The sequence below is a fragment of the Zootermopsis nevadensis genome, unplaced genomic scaffold, assembly GCF_977971745.1.
Source record: "Zootermopsis nevadensis isolate Lab colony 2312 unplaced genomic scaffold, Znev_1.0 Znev_ptg000015l, whole genome shotgun sequence".
In the NCBI taxonomy this organism is placed as follows: domain Eukaryota; kingdom Metazoa; phylum Arthropoda; class Insecta; order Blattodea; family Termopsidae; genus Zootermopsis; species Zootermopsis nevadensis.
In genome coordinates this window covers 6,413,971-6,430,690 of record NW_028259147.1, presented here as the reverse complement: position 1 = coordinate 6,430,690, position 16,720 = coordinate 6,413,971, and the positions used below count along the sequence as shown (strand labels likewise).

Sequence of the window (16,720 nt, the reverse complement as noted above, 5' to 3'; positions counted from 1 at the left end):
ATGTTGCATCGGTCCATCGGGGCTCTTAGTAATTGAAAATTTCTTCACATTCTGACTTCGTTTCAGCTTCTTGAAGGATTTCCCTGCACTAAGGACACAGAGGAGTGTAATTTTAGGATCCATACTTGAGTTCCACTCCCATATATCTGTATTGCATTAATGTTATTAAGGTACTGACTGGGCCTGTCTTCAGGGCAATCAGCGATTCTTTTTTTTTCCTGTCTTCTTGTTGTCGTACCGTGGAATTATTAATTTCATTTTGTTTCTTCCTCTCGTCTTTTATCCCAGTGCTGCTTGAATGAAGAAAGTCACGTACGTGTCTCAGACACTGAAAAATGAGTGAGTGTTGTTCACAGTCAACTTTCAGGTCATCAGTATTTTACGATAAATGAAGTTTATGCATACAGAATACAATTTTGTAAGAAAAGTTTATTCATTAACAAGGCCGAGATTCCGATATTATAACAACGGTAAACATGAGGCTGTGGTGTGTGATTTGATGGTATTGGCGCCTAATAAATTAACTCGTATTGTATCTCTGTCTGTACGTAAGAATTATTTTTGATCAGACAATTGAGAGGTGTCTTTGGATGCGGATCGGCCGATTTGAGTGGTCCCACCTACATGGGATGACTCTGGTATAAGCCTTCTTCGGTCCAACGACATTTCATATTTGTCCTTGTCGGAATATGGGCATCATTACATGTCTTTTCGCCATTCATTCTATGTCCTGCGCACTTAATGAATACAAGTTATGTCTTTTTGCAAAGCATGTAGGTCTGTATTTAGCTGCACTCTGATATATTAATTTTTCATTTTGCCTTTGCTTGAACACGTGTTAAGATGATCTCTTGTCACCACTGCATGGCGTGTCCTCACGACTTCCAGATATGGAGGCTAGCTGCGAATGTAGGCAGCCACGGATAACCTGAAAAGGATGGTTCTTTCGCTTGATGGTTGGATTAAAGTAAGCATTTCATCGTTAAAGAACTAACATGTTACGAAATATTTCTTGGGGTGGGGGTTTGGCGTTATGTTGTAAACACGGTAATGAACCTTCCTTTTCGTAAAAGGCGGATAAGTTATTGACTGAATGACTATTAGCGTCATAAGAATAACTCCTTTGTTTTTTATTAGTTATTCTTGAATGACATCTGTCATAAGAGGTCCTTTACACTTCTTCATCGTTTATAAAAGGTAAAGTTAAAATTCACATATGCCTCGACGTAAGCACAGCGCACAGGACGGCAAAGGTGCACTCCTCACCCTTTGTCCTCAGCATCCATTTGATAGGAGACTGGACGGACTGTAAATATGACGAAATGCGTGATCTATTGCCCCGCTAAGAATCGAACTCCAAATCTCCACCTCGTAATCGGCCACTTTAGTGATTCAGTTATATCGTATCTGTTCCTAAAGCATCATAATTGCGGAATATAAAATTGTACACATGAGCTTTAAATGCGACTTTGTACTTGGCTGGTTTTTGTACTGGCTTCAACATCGCTGCATAGAAATTTATGTTAGAGCGGAGAACATATTGATTCCGGGGTTGTCAAGAAGTCTGCATGCAGTTGAACATTTAATGTTATTTGCAGTGGTGATTGCCATTAAGGGCGCAGGAAATCGGTTCGAGCTTGTTGGATATTGCATTGCCACGTCGCGATGCTCGGTTCTTCCTTGCCCCCCCCCCCCCCCCCCCCCCCCCCCGCCACCGCTTTAGAAATTGTTGATTACCGTACACGCCTCACAGAAAATCGTTTCCTATAGTTTTACCAGAATGCAGATAAAATTCTTTCATATCTCCTCCGTATACACTCTATCTCTATAGTATTACCCCTTTCTATGCTGTGAACGACATCGCATGTCAGGGCACGCCAGTCACTTCATCTTGGAATAAATTTGGTGTTTAAGAATGTAAATGAAATATATATTCTTCAACAGCCTTTCTAATGGTAATTGGTATTGTATATGATGTTTTTATCAATGGAAGTCATCTCGTACGTACAGGTGTGTATCTAAAGGAACATAGAGGGTGTTATTGTCTTTGTTGCTAAGTAACGCAGCGTGGAAAGGGTTAATGACCTACTGTATTTTGAGAGCCAATCACTAGGCGTTTCTCTGCGAAACATGCATCTTGATGTGAAAATAATCTTTGGTTGTCGACTGTATAAGCGTCTTTGACCATTTAAAAGTGTTACGTTGCTTTAAGCCATATTATATGAAATTAAGGCATAATCAAGGGATTGTGTTTGTCAATCTGCAAGTCCGGAGGTCTCATCCAGATACTTGTCAGTGGTTTTCGGTGAAATGTGTTGTTCGGACTTGTATTTGTGTCCTTGAACTATAATTTTGATCCGTTCGGTCCAGTATAATACTTACTTTACACGTCGAACGTAATTTTCTTTCAAGACAAACTCTTACAGAAAATCATTCGTAAATTATAATCTGGATCTTACTAACTTTTTGTCCAATATTTTGCGAAATAATTTTATTGAAGATACCTGTAATATATTATAATATATCGCTCTGACGTGTTGTATTTGTAGGCCTAACATTAAAAGGAGGTTGTAGCAGCAATAATAAATCGATTTGTGTTAATAGAGAAAAAATGTTAGGAGCAGTAAGGTATTTTATGTCGCAAAGTTACCTTTTGAACATTAATGAGCTCCACTTTCTGTATTTTCTGCGTAATAATTCGACGTTCGAATCCTACTCTCTTAGCCTCGAATATGGAGGCAGCAGGTTGCAGCCTCGTACAAAAATGCCACGCAACACAGAAGACCACAGTCTGTAGTGTAAAATTAACCTCGCTCAACATTGCGAAACTACTTTCAAGACAACCGAATCATCTGTTATTCTCCGCCAGTTTCAAATTATGATTACTCCAGAGATGAAAGAAGTTGATGATGGCGCACAGCATTATGGGAAAAAGTGACAAGGTTGCAGCCATCCTCCGTAATTGCAGAGGTCTTTGGTGCCCGCCATGTCATCATGTAAGGCCTGGCGCGAAGTTGGTTGGTTCAAGTCATTTCACTCGACTTGGCACGCGAAAAGAGCAGAGGGACACATGAAAGCGGCGCACGAATTTTTAAGTCACGTTTTTTGCGGTACAAACACCCCCCCCCCCCCCAATATTAATTCTCAGAATTTACACAAATGAAAGGCGAGGTTTTGTAAGGGAATTCGTTAAAGTAGATTCTCAATTTACATTGCACTTTTGTTTATTTGATTCGCCATCTCAAAATTTTTTTTTGTACATATCGAACTTATTGATTTTAATCTTAAAACTTTGCATACCGTGTAGTGTATTAGAATGTAAAATAAGCAAACAAACAAACAAACTATTAACACTATAAATGACACTTGTGCCAAACGCGTTTCGACCTCAAGAGTTCATCATCAGTGGGAACAGGGAATTAATTCGTATAATCAAAATGGTTTAAAAATGATTTGTGAGGGAACAGTGATTAATAACAGGCCTATAATAGTTTTTATTGACAAGCCGTGACTTTATGTTCGTCTTGTGGCTTAAATCGGTGGACTGCTTCGTATGTCCTATTAATTTCATTTTATTTTCTAATTCATCCTTTCTTTCTCTTTACCTTCCTTCGTCTGTTTATTTCCTTTTTCTTTAATTGCGTCCTTTCTTTCTTTCTTTCTTTCTTTCTTTCTTTCTTTCTTTCTCTCGTTCTTTTCACACCCGCTTTCGTAAAACACTCAGAAGGAAGACGATGACACAAAGGAGAATATATCATCTGCGCAATGGAACAAAAATAGCACAGTTCATTGGACATAATTTATCCTTGACCTTCCAGACGTCGGTACATAATTTCTGCCTATCACGTAATATGATGGGGAGTTTACATGGGCAGGACATGTAGCACGCATAGGGAATGCGACATGTTTGCAGGGGTTTGTTCGGAACGTTCCGAGGGAAGTGAACCCTTTGAATACCTAATCGCTAAAGGGGGTTTATTATTAAAGTTGATGTTACCTCAGTCGGTTGTGAATATGTAAATTGGATTCAGCAAGCTCAGGGCAGGATTTCGTTAACATGGTGGTTTAGCTTCGGATTCGATAAATCGAGGAATACCTTGAACTGTTGTGTAATTATGCTTTTTTTTCATTTTAGACCTTGTACGATGGATTTAGTTGTTATTTATTAATAATCAGCTCGAAATATTTTTCTAGACGTAATTCTGCAACGTCAATAATTCGCATATTCAGATATTCCTCAGACTGTTTGCACACGGCTTGTTTAATGATGTGCTATGTACACTCTGCATAGTTTCCTTACCATACTATCAGATAATCGTGCGATCTTTTGTGGTTTTACGAATTGATTTTCCTTCAGTTTATTAGAATTCCGCGGGTAGAATTTTATTTCAATACGCTGAAAGAATTTCATTGCTGCTCACAATCCGAGTGGAATGGGCAGAATATTTTACCATCACGAAAGTTGAAGGAATTCTTCGCAAATCGCAATTCGGTGGTGGGGATAATATGAAAGTTTTGAGCCACAGTGCAGAATTTAGAATTTGGTGGATTTAATACACCTGCTTAATTATAACATGACTAAGAATTTGTTTTCCTACGATTCGCTTATTATTCTTAACACCAGTAAATGAGTTGACGATGATCTTGCCATGCAACTCTGTCGGAGGTGAGGAGGGCACAGATGTTTACAGAACTGCAATGTGGGCAAATATTTTGAATATACCACTCGAAGAATTGAGGAGTAAATTTAAGGATATTATTAAGATAAACTTTTTACGTTTGTGAGGTTCAGAGGTGAATGTAACTGGCTCAGGATGATATCTGATGGCTGTGTTGTCTTTTCAGGTTTCTTTACCGCGGAGGTAATATGTTTTCTGTTTTTCTGTTTTATCAGTTGCTTTTGGAGTTTACGTGCTAATAATGACTCGTTTGCAAAAATGACATGTTAGTTGTCAGTGTTTCAAGCCGTGCTGTTTTAGAATTAGCCCCATAGGACTTTGTGGTCGGCACGGCCATACTAATGAATACAGTTTGTGAGACGACACACAGACCCCTGTAGACTGGAGGCTGAAGTTGCGCATTATATTCTTGCATGTGTCGTGGGTTTCATACATTTCAACACAGTAATCATCATTGCCATAATTCCTTCTTCCCGGAATCAGCTGATGGACTAACTCATTAGTGTCTCGGGAAGGGCTGTGCTTTATGGAACTCAAAGTAGACGGTACAGAAATGGGATTGCTTGATGTTCATACCAGTTTTAAAAAAATCTGTCGAATGTTAATAGGGGTATGGACACGAAAAGACTTACGGATAATGTAAGCGTCTCTTTCAACATGAAATAAGAAAGAAAGGCAAAACAATGTGAAGTATTTAAGGAGACTTCTTACCCCAATCCAATGTTACCTCACACCATTGACCAATCCCAGTGAATGTTTGTGTGTATCGAGACATCTTAAAGGAAAATTTATGTACTCCCGTAGCCATGAAACCAGTCATTAGGTAATCTGTTGTGGCTTTTGTAGTCAATGATACAAGCGAAACACTGAATTTTTTTCTTGTAGAATTTAATATTACTGTAAACATGAGTAGATGTACCTTTGCCTCATTATTTTCTGAATCGTGTCTTGTCTGTCTGTGCAAAATATCCAGATTTAATCTACCGAATTAAATTGGGCATCTTTGTCTTAAATTACGTAATGACTGGATTGTTGTTTGTTGTGTGTGTGTGTTTATGCCAGATAAAATCTAATGGGCTTCAGTATTTTTAGTATGTTGAGCATAGTCATAACTGTGTATCGCGTGCTTTAATCATTAACCCGGAATTTGAATCGTAGGATAATTTAAGTGTTTTTTTTTCGAATCTCACATTAATCAATTGTTCCTCACCATAATTAACGAGATGGAGATGAATTTTATTTCCTTGGAATTAGGTGCCAAATTTTTGAATATTTGACATTTTTAAAAGGAATCGATCTTTCTACAAAGAAGATTCCGTATCTGTTTGCTAATACTTTAGTGGGAAATACAGTGTCTGCCTAAGGCACGTGAAGTGGTTTCCGTTGCAAAATTGACATAGTGATTTAATTTTTGTTATTCACAGAAAAGAACCAAATTGAGTTGTGACGATTTGGTCGGTCTTTGAATTCATGCGAGGAATATACGATGTCTCACCATAACTGCAGCCTGTTTTATTTCTATCTGTGATAAACATATTGCAAAAAAAAAAGTGGTTGTATGTTTCTGAAACACACATGTGTCATAGTCTACTGCTGTAGTTGTAGATGCGTAGTTTTGGTGGTGCGTAGTTTTGTAGATAATGTGTAGCAGTAACTGAAGACGTAGTGTTGTCCTGTTGTAATGTTTGATATTTTCACTTGCTGGATCGCATATTTTATTCAATTTTTTTTTCTGCGCAATAAATGAAAAAGCAAAACTTGTGACAGAATAAAAAGGGAAGGAATGGTTTGAAGAGTGGTTCTCTTTCAGCAGACTCGATCCGATGAGCGTGTTGGTGGTCGAGAATGGTGCCCGAATGTTCGCGTCAAGGTAGGTGATTCCCACCCTTCCTTGTTTCATAGCAAGCAAAGCGAACAAGCAATCCTTTTTCTACTCTTCCATTGCGGTGTTGTCATTGTTAGTGTTTTCGTATATTAGAAGTGCATTTCAACTTTACCTACTGTGCAGTACATTACATACTCCATTTTAATGCCAAATTACGTTACATGACAACGTGAAATTATAGACGGCTTTTCCAGGTAGCACTGATGATATTATATATTTGTTATGGAGAAATAACAGACATGCTTCGTACCGCGGATTTGAACGTCGCTCGCTGTGTACATATTTCTCAGCGTGTTTCTGCGGTGTCCCATGGCGGCAGAGACCTCATTATCCATGCAAGGGATCCTAATTCTAGTCGTCATATGTAACTTGGTAGTGAAGAACCCCATTGAACATCTCTTAACGTATTCGTTTGATCAAGGAGGTCCATCACCGTAGTCACAAAATGCTGAGATTGGACGTTGTCCTTGGTAATTTTGAGTAAAAATAAATGTTATGGTGTTCCTATTTGTTTTTAATCATTACCTCCTCACTGTGTGACTTTCTTAATTCCTTCGATATTTAATACCTCCTGAGTACATTCCTTCCTCAGCACTTCAATCCCAGGTACCCATAGTCTAAATACAATAGCTTGCAGATTGGGTATCCTGATTTTTTTTTTTTTTTCGCAGCTTTTCTCCGCATCTCATCTCAAAGCAAACTCTGAACTAATGTCATAAAGTGACACCTGGAGTTTCCTTCCATATCGTTCCCGGTGCTGTATCGTAATTCCTGAATTCGTTAAATAAACAGGTAATAAAGCGTATAAAAAAGTTACTCGATGAGAATAAGAAGCAATGCTTACTCTCCGAATGCTTTACCCTTTGGAATTCGCTGGGTAAAAGGAAATTTTGGCCGCAGAGGTCCAGTCTGGGCGTAGTACCAAAAAGAAACCCTGTTCCTGATTGTTTTACGCATACGTCTTTATGGCGTGGCGCGTAATAGGTACCAGGGGCAACTTTTACTTTCATGCGGTGCACAAGGCATAAATAACTGCAGGCATAATGCGTATTTGAAAATCTCATTTAAAGATAATATTTGGTAGACTTAGACGTAGAGTGGTTGGTAGTATTTCAGCAGGATTTTAAATATATGAAAAATGTAGAAGTATCCTTTGTGTCATTGCGTATAAATCATTTGTGAAGATATTTTATCTCTTCACCTAAATAAATAAATAGCGTTTTATTCGAGGTGTTTATGGTACCTGAGAAAGAACACTAATGTTTACAGGTTTGCATCTTCAAATCATCTGTTTTTTTTATGATCTTTGTTGAAACTGACGGTTCCGATAATGGGGAAAGGTAGTGTGGTTTGTTTTAGCAGCTGAAGTTATGTCAGAGACTCGCCCCATCACACTGTAAACGTATCTAAAATAGTCATTCTTTCTAACTTTAACTATTTGTAAATAGATATATTAAAAATGTTGTCAACATTTTGTGATACTTCTGCGATTCACTGTATATTGTCAAGTGTTTTATTGTGCGTTGACCGTTAACTTTTCACTATTTATTCCTACAAATGAAATCATAAATTGCGTCTTGACAGTCCGTCTTTCGTGGTCTCCAGTTATCACAGCTTTTGTCTGTTTTAACTCTGGCACGTCTGAATCTTTACAGTTTCAAAACATTTTATTGGACTCCTTAGACGAGTTATCGCGATCACCCTGCTGATGGAGGCAGTAAGCACCTCTGAAACGTCTGCGTTAAACGTCTACCAGACTACACGGCGCAATAACACATAAGAAATTCTTATTCATACTATCAGCCGTGAGAACGTCAAATCTCACTTTGACTTAATTTATTCAGGATATTTTCATTACAATTTGCAGAGAAAAGCAATTGAAATTTCAAAGACGTGTTAGAAAATTGAAATCGAGAAGACACGTTTGTTCCTAACAGATGAATGTGAGATTTTTTCTACAAACTATTCCAACTCTTAGATTAATAGCAGTTTGATTCTTACGAGTTTCGGCATAGGAATGTGCACCGACATTATGTTTTACGCCACGTCTGTCCGTCAGTACTGTTATATGACTAAAATGAAATTCTCCTGTGTATTTTTTAAACTTCAAAACAATTTGTTCAGCTGTGAAGATATTCAGCTTTCTTAACTTGCGCAAAATTACGTTTTTAATTACATCTGTCCATCACATTTACTATCATATGAAGACTAACGTTCCCATCTTCCTTCCTCAAATCTAAAACCACGTCACATTGTGTTAAAAGTCTGCATACGCAATACACAGCAAACATTTCCAAGCAAATTAATCTTTTAGCCACTTCAGCTTAGAAAGTCTTGCAAGTGTATGGAGGCGAGTCCATCTGTTTGTAACATTGGTATTATATCCCTTAAAAATGTAATATGACGATAGGGAAGTCTAAGATTCTGAAATCTGTTTCCTTCTTTAATGTTTAGTTAGTACTTTGATATACACGGCGTTCTGTTTCTATACGGTCTGAAAGAGGACTGTCACCCAGATATTACTCACAGCCTCGTTAATCACGATTAACAACGAATTATTTAACAAGAATCAACAGGCGATGCTTTATATCATCATTCACACCGGACCTGTAGCGATATTGCTATTCAAATTATGGCTCAGCGACTGGCGATGCGTGTCGAAAGCAGTTTTATTGCAGTGTCGCGGAGCGATACGTACCTGTCGCTACGGTGTTTGTAGTGACTTATTGCGTCGTCCGAAGAGCCGTCTTGCGTGCAGCGCATCATAGCAGATAGTAGTGAGACAAAGGAACAACGAAATATTAAGTTGCTGAAAATGGTAGAAAATGCTGTGTGCAGTGATCATTTAATTCTCCAACATTTTCGCGGACTGGCAATTGAGTGTAAATATACATTCAGTGCGATATCGCATATGACTTGTGTTGCCTGTTGCTTTTTACTTCTGAGTGAATCCTGATGTAAACTCAAATTCTTCAGCTTTTAGACAAAGGTATCGTGCACGTGTAAGACAGAACGTTGGTGTGGTGGGTAGGAGTTATACCCAGCTTCGGCATTTATTCTGGGTTTTACGGTATTCCTCATTTCGATAGGCCAAGACACCTTCCCTTCATATTCCTTCCAATTTGTTAATCACACTTATTTTTGTAATGTACGCTGAGCAGCCTACTAATTACATCAAAGAGCTCGGGTCCTGTAATGAATTAACAGTTCTAAAAATTTGAATCTACTTAAATGTATTAATATACCTATTATGTTACGCCACTAACAATTGTCTTCTTCGTATTTTGGCATTGCGTAATAATATTTGTGTGGTGATGTACTGTACAGTATAGGTCGTTTTTCATTCTGTATAAACATTATGTATGATGTTACTACAGTGTCCATACCTCACTTTTAATTTAATGTATATTATTTTGATATTCGAGTTTGCGAAGTTCCCAAACTGAAGTATCGTTCAATGTGATCGAGATACTAATAAAAAAATATTTTCTGAGACATTTTCATCTTTTACCTGATAACATTGTAGTGGGCTCCTTTGCTGACGTTTTGGAGATATTTGCCACCGTCTGTAGGATCAAGATGTCAAAAATTCTTGTTCCCATATTTACAATTCTGTGCCATGGGGCTTCGTTGTCAGACCTTTCAATCAGGACATAAAATGTGAGCTGTTTTTCCCCCCGAAACGTCTTAAAATCAGCCCATCACAACATTATGTTATCATGTATAAGATGTTTACAAGTCTTTAGCTCTTTTACACTGGGTGTTTATAAACTTTTATAGTATTTTTGAAGCTCAGTTTCATTGAATCTACCGCTCGTACAGACATAAGATAGGGGACATAGAAGAACAGTTGAAACATTTTTTTGTGTTATTTAATTTTTTTGTAATGAAAACCGACCTTAATATGCGTTCTGTAGATGTGTGTGAATAAACTGCCTGCTTTCCTTTAGCACAAAACACAATACATTTTATCTCTGTTATATCTTTCTGTGCTTGTTTGTCTTAGTCATCACTTATCTTTATTCATAGAAATTGTTATTTTTATTATTAACACATTTTCGTATTAGTGTGTTTGCTATGGTAGAAGTTTTTTCTTGTTAGTAATATTTTATATTTTATGTTATCTTATAGGGGCTTCGGATTTATCACCTTCGCCGATCCGGCTAGCGTAGATAAGGTTTTAGCTCAAGGGTCACACGAGCTAGACGGTAAAAAGGTACCGTAGACATTTTTTAATTCCATAGTCCTGTAAAATAAATTTCAAAATGAGTCCAAGAACACATGTATTATTAATTTGAAAACAGCTTCATTTATAACTCGTGATTAAAGCACTATAATTTAATAAATTAAAATGAAAGATTATAATATGTTTTGTTAAAACCATTTTTAAAAATACGGTTTCGAAGACGGATATCGGCAATGCCCATGCAAGAGGTAAGTCACAGAAGACTAGATTGTTGCCAGTCGGCGAATGGACTTTGCTTCATTTGCGAAGCATCTACTCTGGCTTCGTGTCTCACCCCTCCGCCGCCCCAAGTTAACATCATAATCCTCTTGAAATTTCAAGCTCCATAAGAATAAACACGCTCGTATATACTTGTTTTCTCAAAAGCAAGGAAATGATTTAATTAGTTTTGCTTACTGTTCTGTACTTTATTAGTATTTTACATTTTTATCTTTATTTTTAATACACTCTCTTCTCCAAATCTATGAAAAATGCTGTCACGTAGCCATGAATCCTGGATTATAAACTGTGCATTTATAGTCTTTATGTAATACACACCCCTGCAATCCTCTCGAAGCATATCATTCGCTTATTGGCTAATCTAGACACATAAAGACTGTAGTATATATATATGTATGTTACCGGAAATAGCCGAGATTCGTTTAAAGTAGTTTTTCCTAGACAAAATTAGAAATTCCTTTCACTGTTGGATTGTTAGGTTAGGTTAATTTCCCACGTAAAGACGGACGTGGTACCGGATTTTAGGATTTTGACTGTTTCTTTCTATTCATAAGTAGTCTATTTGCTTTCGGCCTACGAAATTTTAGGAAATCCTAACAGCGTTAAGATTTCTAGATTTGCCTAGGATAAACCAGTTGATTCGGATTTTGGGTGTTTTCGGTAATATATGCACAGAATGTTCCAATTTTACTGAGACAAATGTATATCTGTAACGAAGATTTATGCAGAATTATGTTTCGTACCGATGTAGTGCAGCCAGAGAACAGCTTGAGTGTTATATTGAAGGAAGTTCAGAACCGATATTTAGTTAAAAAAACTTTTAGCACAATTAAAGTTTTCACTGGTAGGTTCCCAGATTATTCTCTGCTTTTTCAGTCATGTGTGTTCGTCTCACCAAATTGTAATCTCTGATATTTTGCGCTGAAGTTAGAATGATATTGAGCGTACGAGTGGATGACATTGAATAGTATTGTTTATCAAATTCTTTTAATATTTGTCAGCTTGGATACTGGAGAACTGAAGTGGTTATGGTGTGTTACAGTATTTTGGCCTTACGGTCCTCTGCTCTCATAGTAAGGGTTAAGGAGTCAGTTCAAAAGCGGGAGTGCAAAGAAACGGATTGTCGTTGTCGTACGTGATGTAAGGAAATTCCTTCGAATTCATTTCAGTTTCATGTAATACTTTTGATAAAATTAGTTTATATAGTTTCAGAAACAATAAGGAATAGCCGTCATCGGTACCGTTTCCAGGATTATATTTCAAGTTTTATTTTTAAAATATATATCGGCAAAAGTACATAAGATTCACAGATGGAATATGGTGGTAGCATGCCAAGTCTTCGTTCATAATAGAATTTGTCTGTTGTAAATAGAATTCATCAGACAAAACCTGTATTCGAAGCGATACGCTGTATGTTATGCTGAATTTATGAGTTCCCAGGCAGCCAGTCATGTGAAATGCATTTTGACATGCAGATTACCAAGATTCTTAAGAGGGAAGTTTTGCGGCGTCTTGTGTAGTTACTGAGAGGTGGAGATTTTTTCAACATTTTGGATAGTTGTCTTAGTAACGTTGGAACATTCACAATCCTGGTGACTTTGCTTCTTCCGTGAATAAGCCGGGCGATAAATGGTTTCCATGGTAAGGGTGAAGCCACCCTCATCTCTAGTATCTTTTTACAGATTAGACTAACTGAGTGTTTTCAGTTCTTATAGATTACTAACAAAATAGTTCATTCTAGTTCCATGATAATTTCTAAATTGTTTTTTTTTTTGTGCTGAGTCTATATTTCAATCTATATAGTTGTATACAAATTAATAATATGCATTCTTAGACTGATAAGCCAGTGTGTATTATATTAGAAGCCATTAGGATTAGAATAATTTACAATAACTAGTGTCTAAGTTAATCTTTACAGAGTATAGTTGTGGTTAGCCAGTAAAAGTGGACTGAAAATAGTGTTAATAACTTGCTTCTGTATTCAATGTCTTTTACGTCTTACTTAATTTACTTCTTTGTTAATGAGTATATAAGTGCTTAAGTAGAGGCATTTGCAGGGCAATCCCAGTAAGGTAGTAGTGCAGTGGCTTGTGGTGGTTTAACCCTTCCAATTTTATTCGATAACATTTTGAATGAACGAGGTTTACGGCGAGCCTAATATGCAATTGCGTGTGGGAGACTTGATATCTATTGTGAGTTCCCATCAGCTAGCGGGCAACAAAGGACCGGCTTGGTTACCCGCAACTCTGAGGATGAGAACAGAGATGGTTTTCGAAACGTTGGCAAAAGATATGGTTTGTTCACCATTCAGCCACCTGACGCGGCTTGTAGCTTCAGTCGCCGCGAAATCTTTACTTCATACGTCTATTGTTAATGTTATAGTGAAGAACAATAGTCAATGATATGTGAGGGTAATATTAAAGTGAATCTCAAGGAAGAAGTTTGATAGAGAGTGTATGCATTCCTTGTTTAATGGATATATTCCAGTGAGGGATACCTCTGGTATGTTATATTATTATGTCTTGTATTCTTGTGGGAGTACACCAACGTTTGGAATGAACATGTTGTTTATATCTTTATGGTGCATGTGATACATTTGTATACACCGAGAAGACTACGTGCAGTAGCAACCCAGATGGCCACTGTCTGAACTGACATTGCCGATTTACCTGTCTTACATACTGATGGCAGGTGTTTGATGCTCGGTGACAGGTATTTTTCTGTGTGAGATTTTAGGTTCCTTCGGCGGCGAGTTTAAACATGACTGTTTTCTGGGATGTTGGGCCGTGTAGTCTGGTAGGCGTTTGTCGACGTTTTAGAGGAGCTACTGTATTTATGCTCAGGTCGATGGATGTAGTAGAACCTTGAAACGTCGGTTAACTTCTACCAGACTGCACGGCCCAATATCCCAGAATGTAGTCATCTTGAAGTACTTTTTTCTTGTCGGAGTTCCCGTTTCTATGCGTCACGTACCGTCCTCCGATTCGGTTGGTACTGGAGTCTTTAAAATTAATCTGACCATTCATCGTCAAGTAGTACTTTACCGTCGGGCCTAAGAATACGTGGGGTTTACTTCCACTCCTCTTGGAGTACTAGCGCCTTCATCGCAAGGTTCGATCTGTTCTGTTCCTCCCCCCTTCATCCGTCTAGCGAATCTTCTGTTTCCATGGTAATTCATCCCCCGACACAGCAGACTAGTTTCCTAGCGTTTTCTTTCAAACTTCAATTTGGTGGATTTCAAACCTGATAGTGTGTGGTTACACTTGCCTGGCAAAATCTAGTAAAGGTCTCTCTCGCGTGCAATTTCGTGCTGTTGAAATGAAAAGAGTTGATCATTTCGCTACATCAAGTTTCCAGACAGCAATCATTTGACAGCATTCAGCTGGAGTCAAACTCAGCGGGGTCTGACCTGATCTATTATTCATTTCAATACAATTGAGGGGTCGAAATAGTACATAGTTTATCATTAAGTGGTTTTCGACAAACAAATAATGATGTGATGTCATCTTCGACATCAGTCATCGGGGAACAAACAGTTTGAATTTACAAATCTCCAACGGTGTTCTCTGCTGCTTTCGTTCATGATTGATGCTGATGACATTAGTTTGTTTGGGATATTCATTGTGTGAATTAATTGGGTTAACAGCAGTGGGAAATTATGGTAACTAGACACAGATAAGATATGAAAGAAATAGCGTAAATGAGAACTTAAAATCTGTATTCCGATACACGTGGTTAGACAAAAAATAAACAGCCGCTCACCTACAGCCTAAGAGATTGGTACATCCAGGAAGAAGTGGTAAACCCTCTTAACTAGAATGGTTGAAGACACGTGGCAAAGAGTAAGAGGTTTTGAAGCTGATACAGGGGATGTTAAGGGAAGACATTGATGACTGCGCTGCTGATCCATGTTACAAGAGGCATACAAATGTTGTTGGTAACCGCGAATAACAGTGCAAAGGCAAACCATTTATGCTTTTACAGGGCGATTAAAAAGTTCCTGTTCACTTGTGGGAACAACTTTTGAATCACCTTCTGTGTAGTTAAGAACTGACACAGATAATTTTGTATGCAAAACGTTCTAGCGTGTTAAGTATAAAATTTAAGAAAATAATGTTACCATATCAAGCATGGACATGTGTTTCTTTTTTAATTCCGTTTCATAAATGGAAAATATTTATGTCTGGTTTACATGAATACCGTCATTGTCAGTGTTAAGCGCGCAGACAGAAGTAAAATGGACTCCCCAAGAAGAACTGGAGGGACCAGTTATCAGGTAATTTTAATCTAATTTTAAACGTAATGGAGTCGGAAGAGGTCAGATGGCAAAAGCCGTGATATTAATATCAGTGACGATAATCACTGTTTGTCCCATCCGTTTCCGTGCTTCGTATCTTAATGTTGCCAGGAAATGGATGCACATTCTTTCGGAAATACACAGCCCTGTTAAATTTGTGATACATCTTGTGATATGAAGTATTCAATACTCGATGTACAAGATATCTCAGTGGTATGACTTAAACCACTCTAGAAAAGCCAGTGACCATGGTGGTGACCACCACCCGCGTGATTTTAGGCAGCGAGAACCTCTGAAACGTCGGTAAACTTACACCAGAGCCCAGAAGACAGCCATCTTCGTATTCACCGCCCTGAGAACCTCGAATTTTGTTTTCGTGAACCCGTTTGAATTGAATCGGGATAATTGTCAAGGGTTTTCTTACTGATAATGATGACTAAGCTTACTCTTTTGCTTCTAAAGACTGAATGTGTTAGATGCAGAGTTCGGATACTCAGTCTGAACTTTAAACTATTCCGTGTGCAGAGAACGAATGATACATTATCGTCGTGATACACAGGTCGTTGTTGGGCGCCAAATTATGACACGATCACTCCGAAATACTACCAGCAATTACACTGGTAATAATGTAAACGTAGCTCGCCAATAATTTTGAACTCAAAAGTCGGAAATGGTGTCACATCACGGTTCTGTGGCAAAAGTACAGAATTTTGAGTTTATGCTAACACGCTCAGTGACGGCTCAGACGAGGAGACTGAATTCTGATAGGCGGACCGCAGATTTAGATACTTGACGATAACAGCTTCGCATCAGGGTATGTAGTCTGTTGGCAGGGGATGAAATTGGTTTCCGCTTTTGGGGCTGAAGCAGGAAGTCCGTTCTGTATAAGAAATAGTTTTTTTTTTCTGAGTGGATATATTCGTCCTTTTCATAAAAGGAGACCTTTCCTTATTTCCATTGCTATGCACCCTAGAAAATACGTCCTTAGCAGTTGAAAAACTGCATGATTCATTTGTTTCACTGTTCTGAACACCAGATATAAGCACGCCAAAAGGACCAATATTTTTAAAGGTGTTTTCTTGTGTAGCATAGTGCGTTTATCGTTTAAACGTTGGTACACGCTGTCAGTCACTTCCTGTTATCTGCTGAGTGATTCGTGGGTTATTTAACGTCTGTTTAAATTGCAGACATTTTATGGTGTTTAATGGTTCGATAATATGATCATGAATAATGAGAAGTTTATCGTCTGGTGCGAGAAACCCATTAGGGAAGAAACGTCAAAGAGGAAGAAGAAGAAGAATATGATGATGAGGAGGAGGAGGAGGAGACGCTAATGGTTTGGAATGAGATGACGGTGCTGAAGGTACTTCTCATCATTCGTATGGGCAGACTGA

At 38.0% G+C, this 16,720-nt stretch overlaps 1 protein-coding gene across 14 annotated transcripts in view; it reads left to right on the top strand.

Annotated features, from left to right (window-relative positions):
• Positions 1-16,720, top strand: part of Rbp6 (RNA-binding protein 6) — a 686,229-nt gene that overhangs the window by 329,626 nt on the left and 339,883 nt on the right. For 9 of the 14 annotated variants that reach the window (XM_087349142.1, XM_087349138.1, XM_087349148.1 and 6 more), the window contains 2 exons: positions 6,490-6,549; positions 10,696-10,780. In XM_087349142.1, the coding sequence (XP_087205268.1) occupies positions 6,490-6,549; positions 10,696-10,780 (145 nt within the window). The remainder of the gene's footprint in view (positions 1-6,489; positions 6,550-10,695; positions 10,781-16,720) is intronic. The other 5 variants (XM_087349140.1, XM_087349153.1, XM_087349154.1 and 2 more) reach the window with 2 other exon arrangements.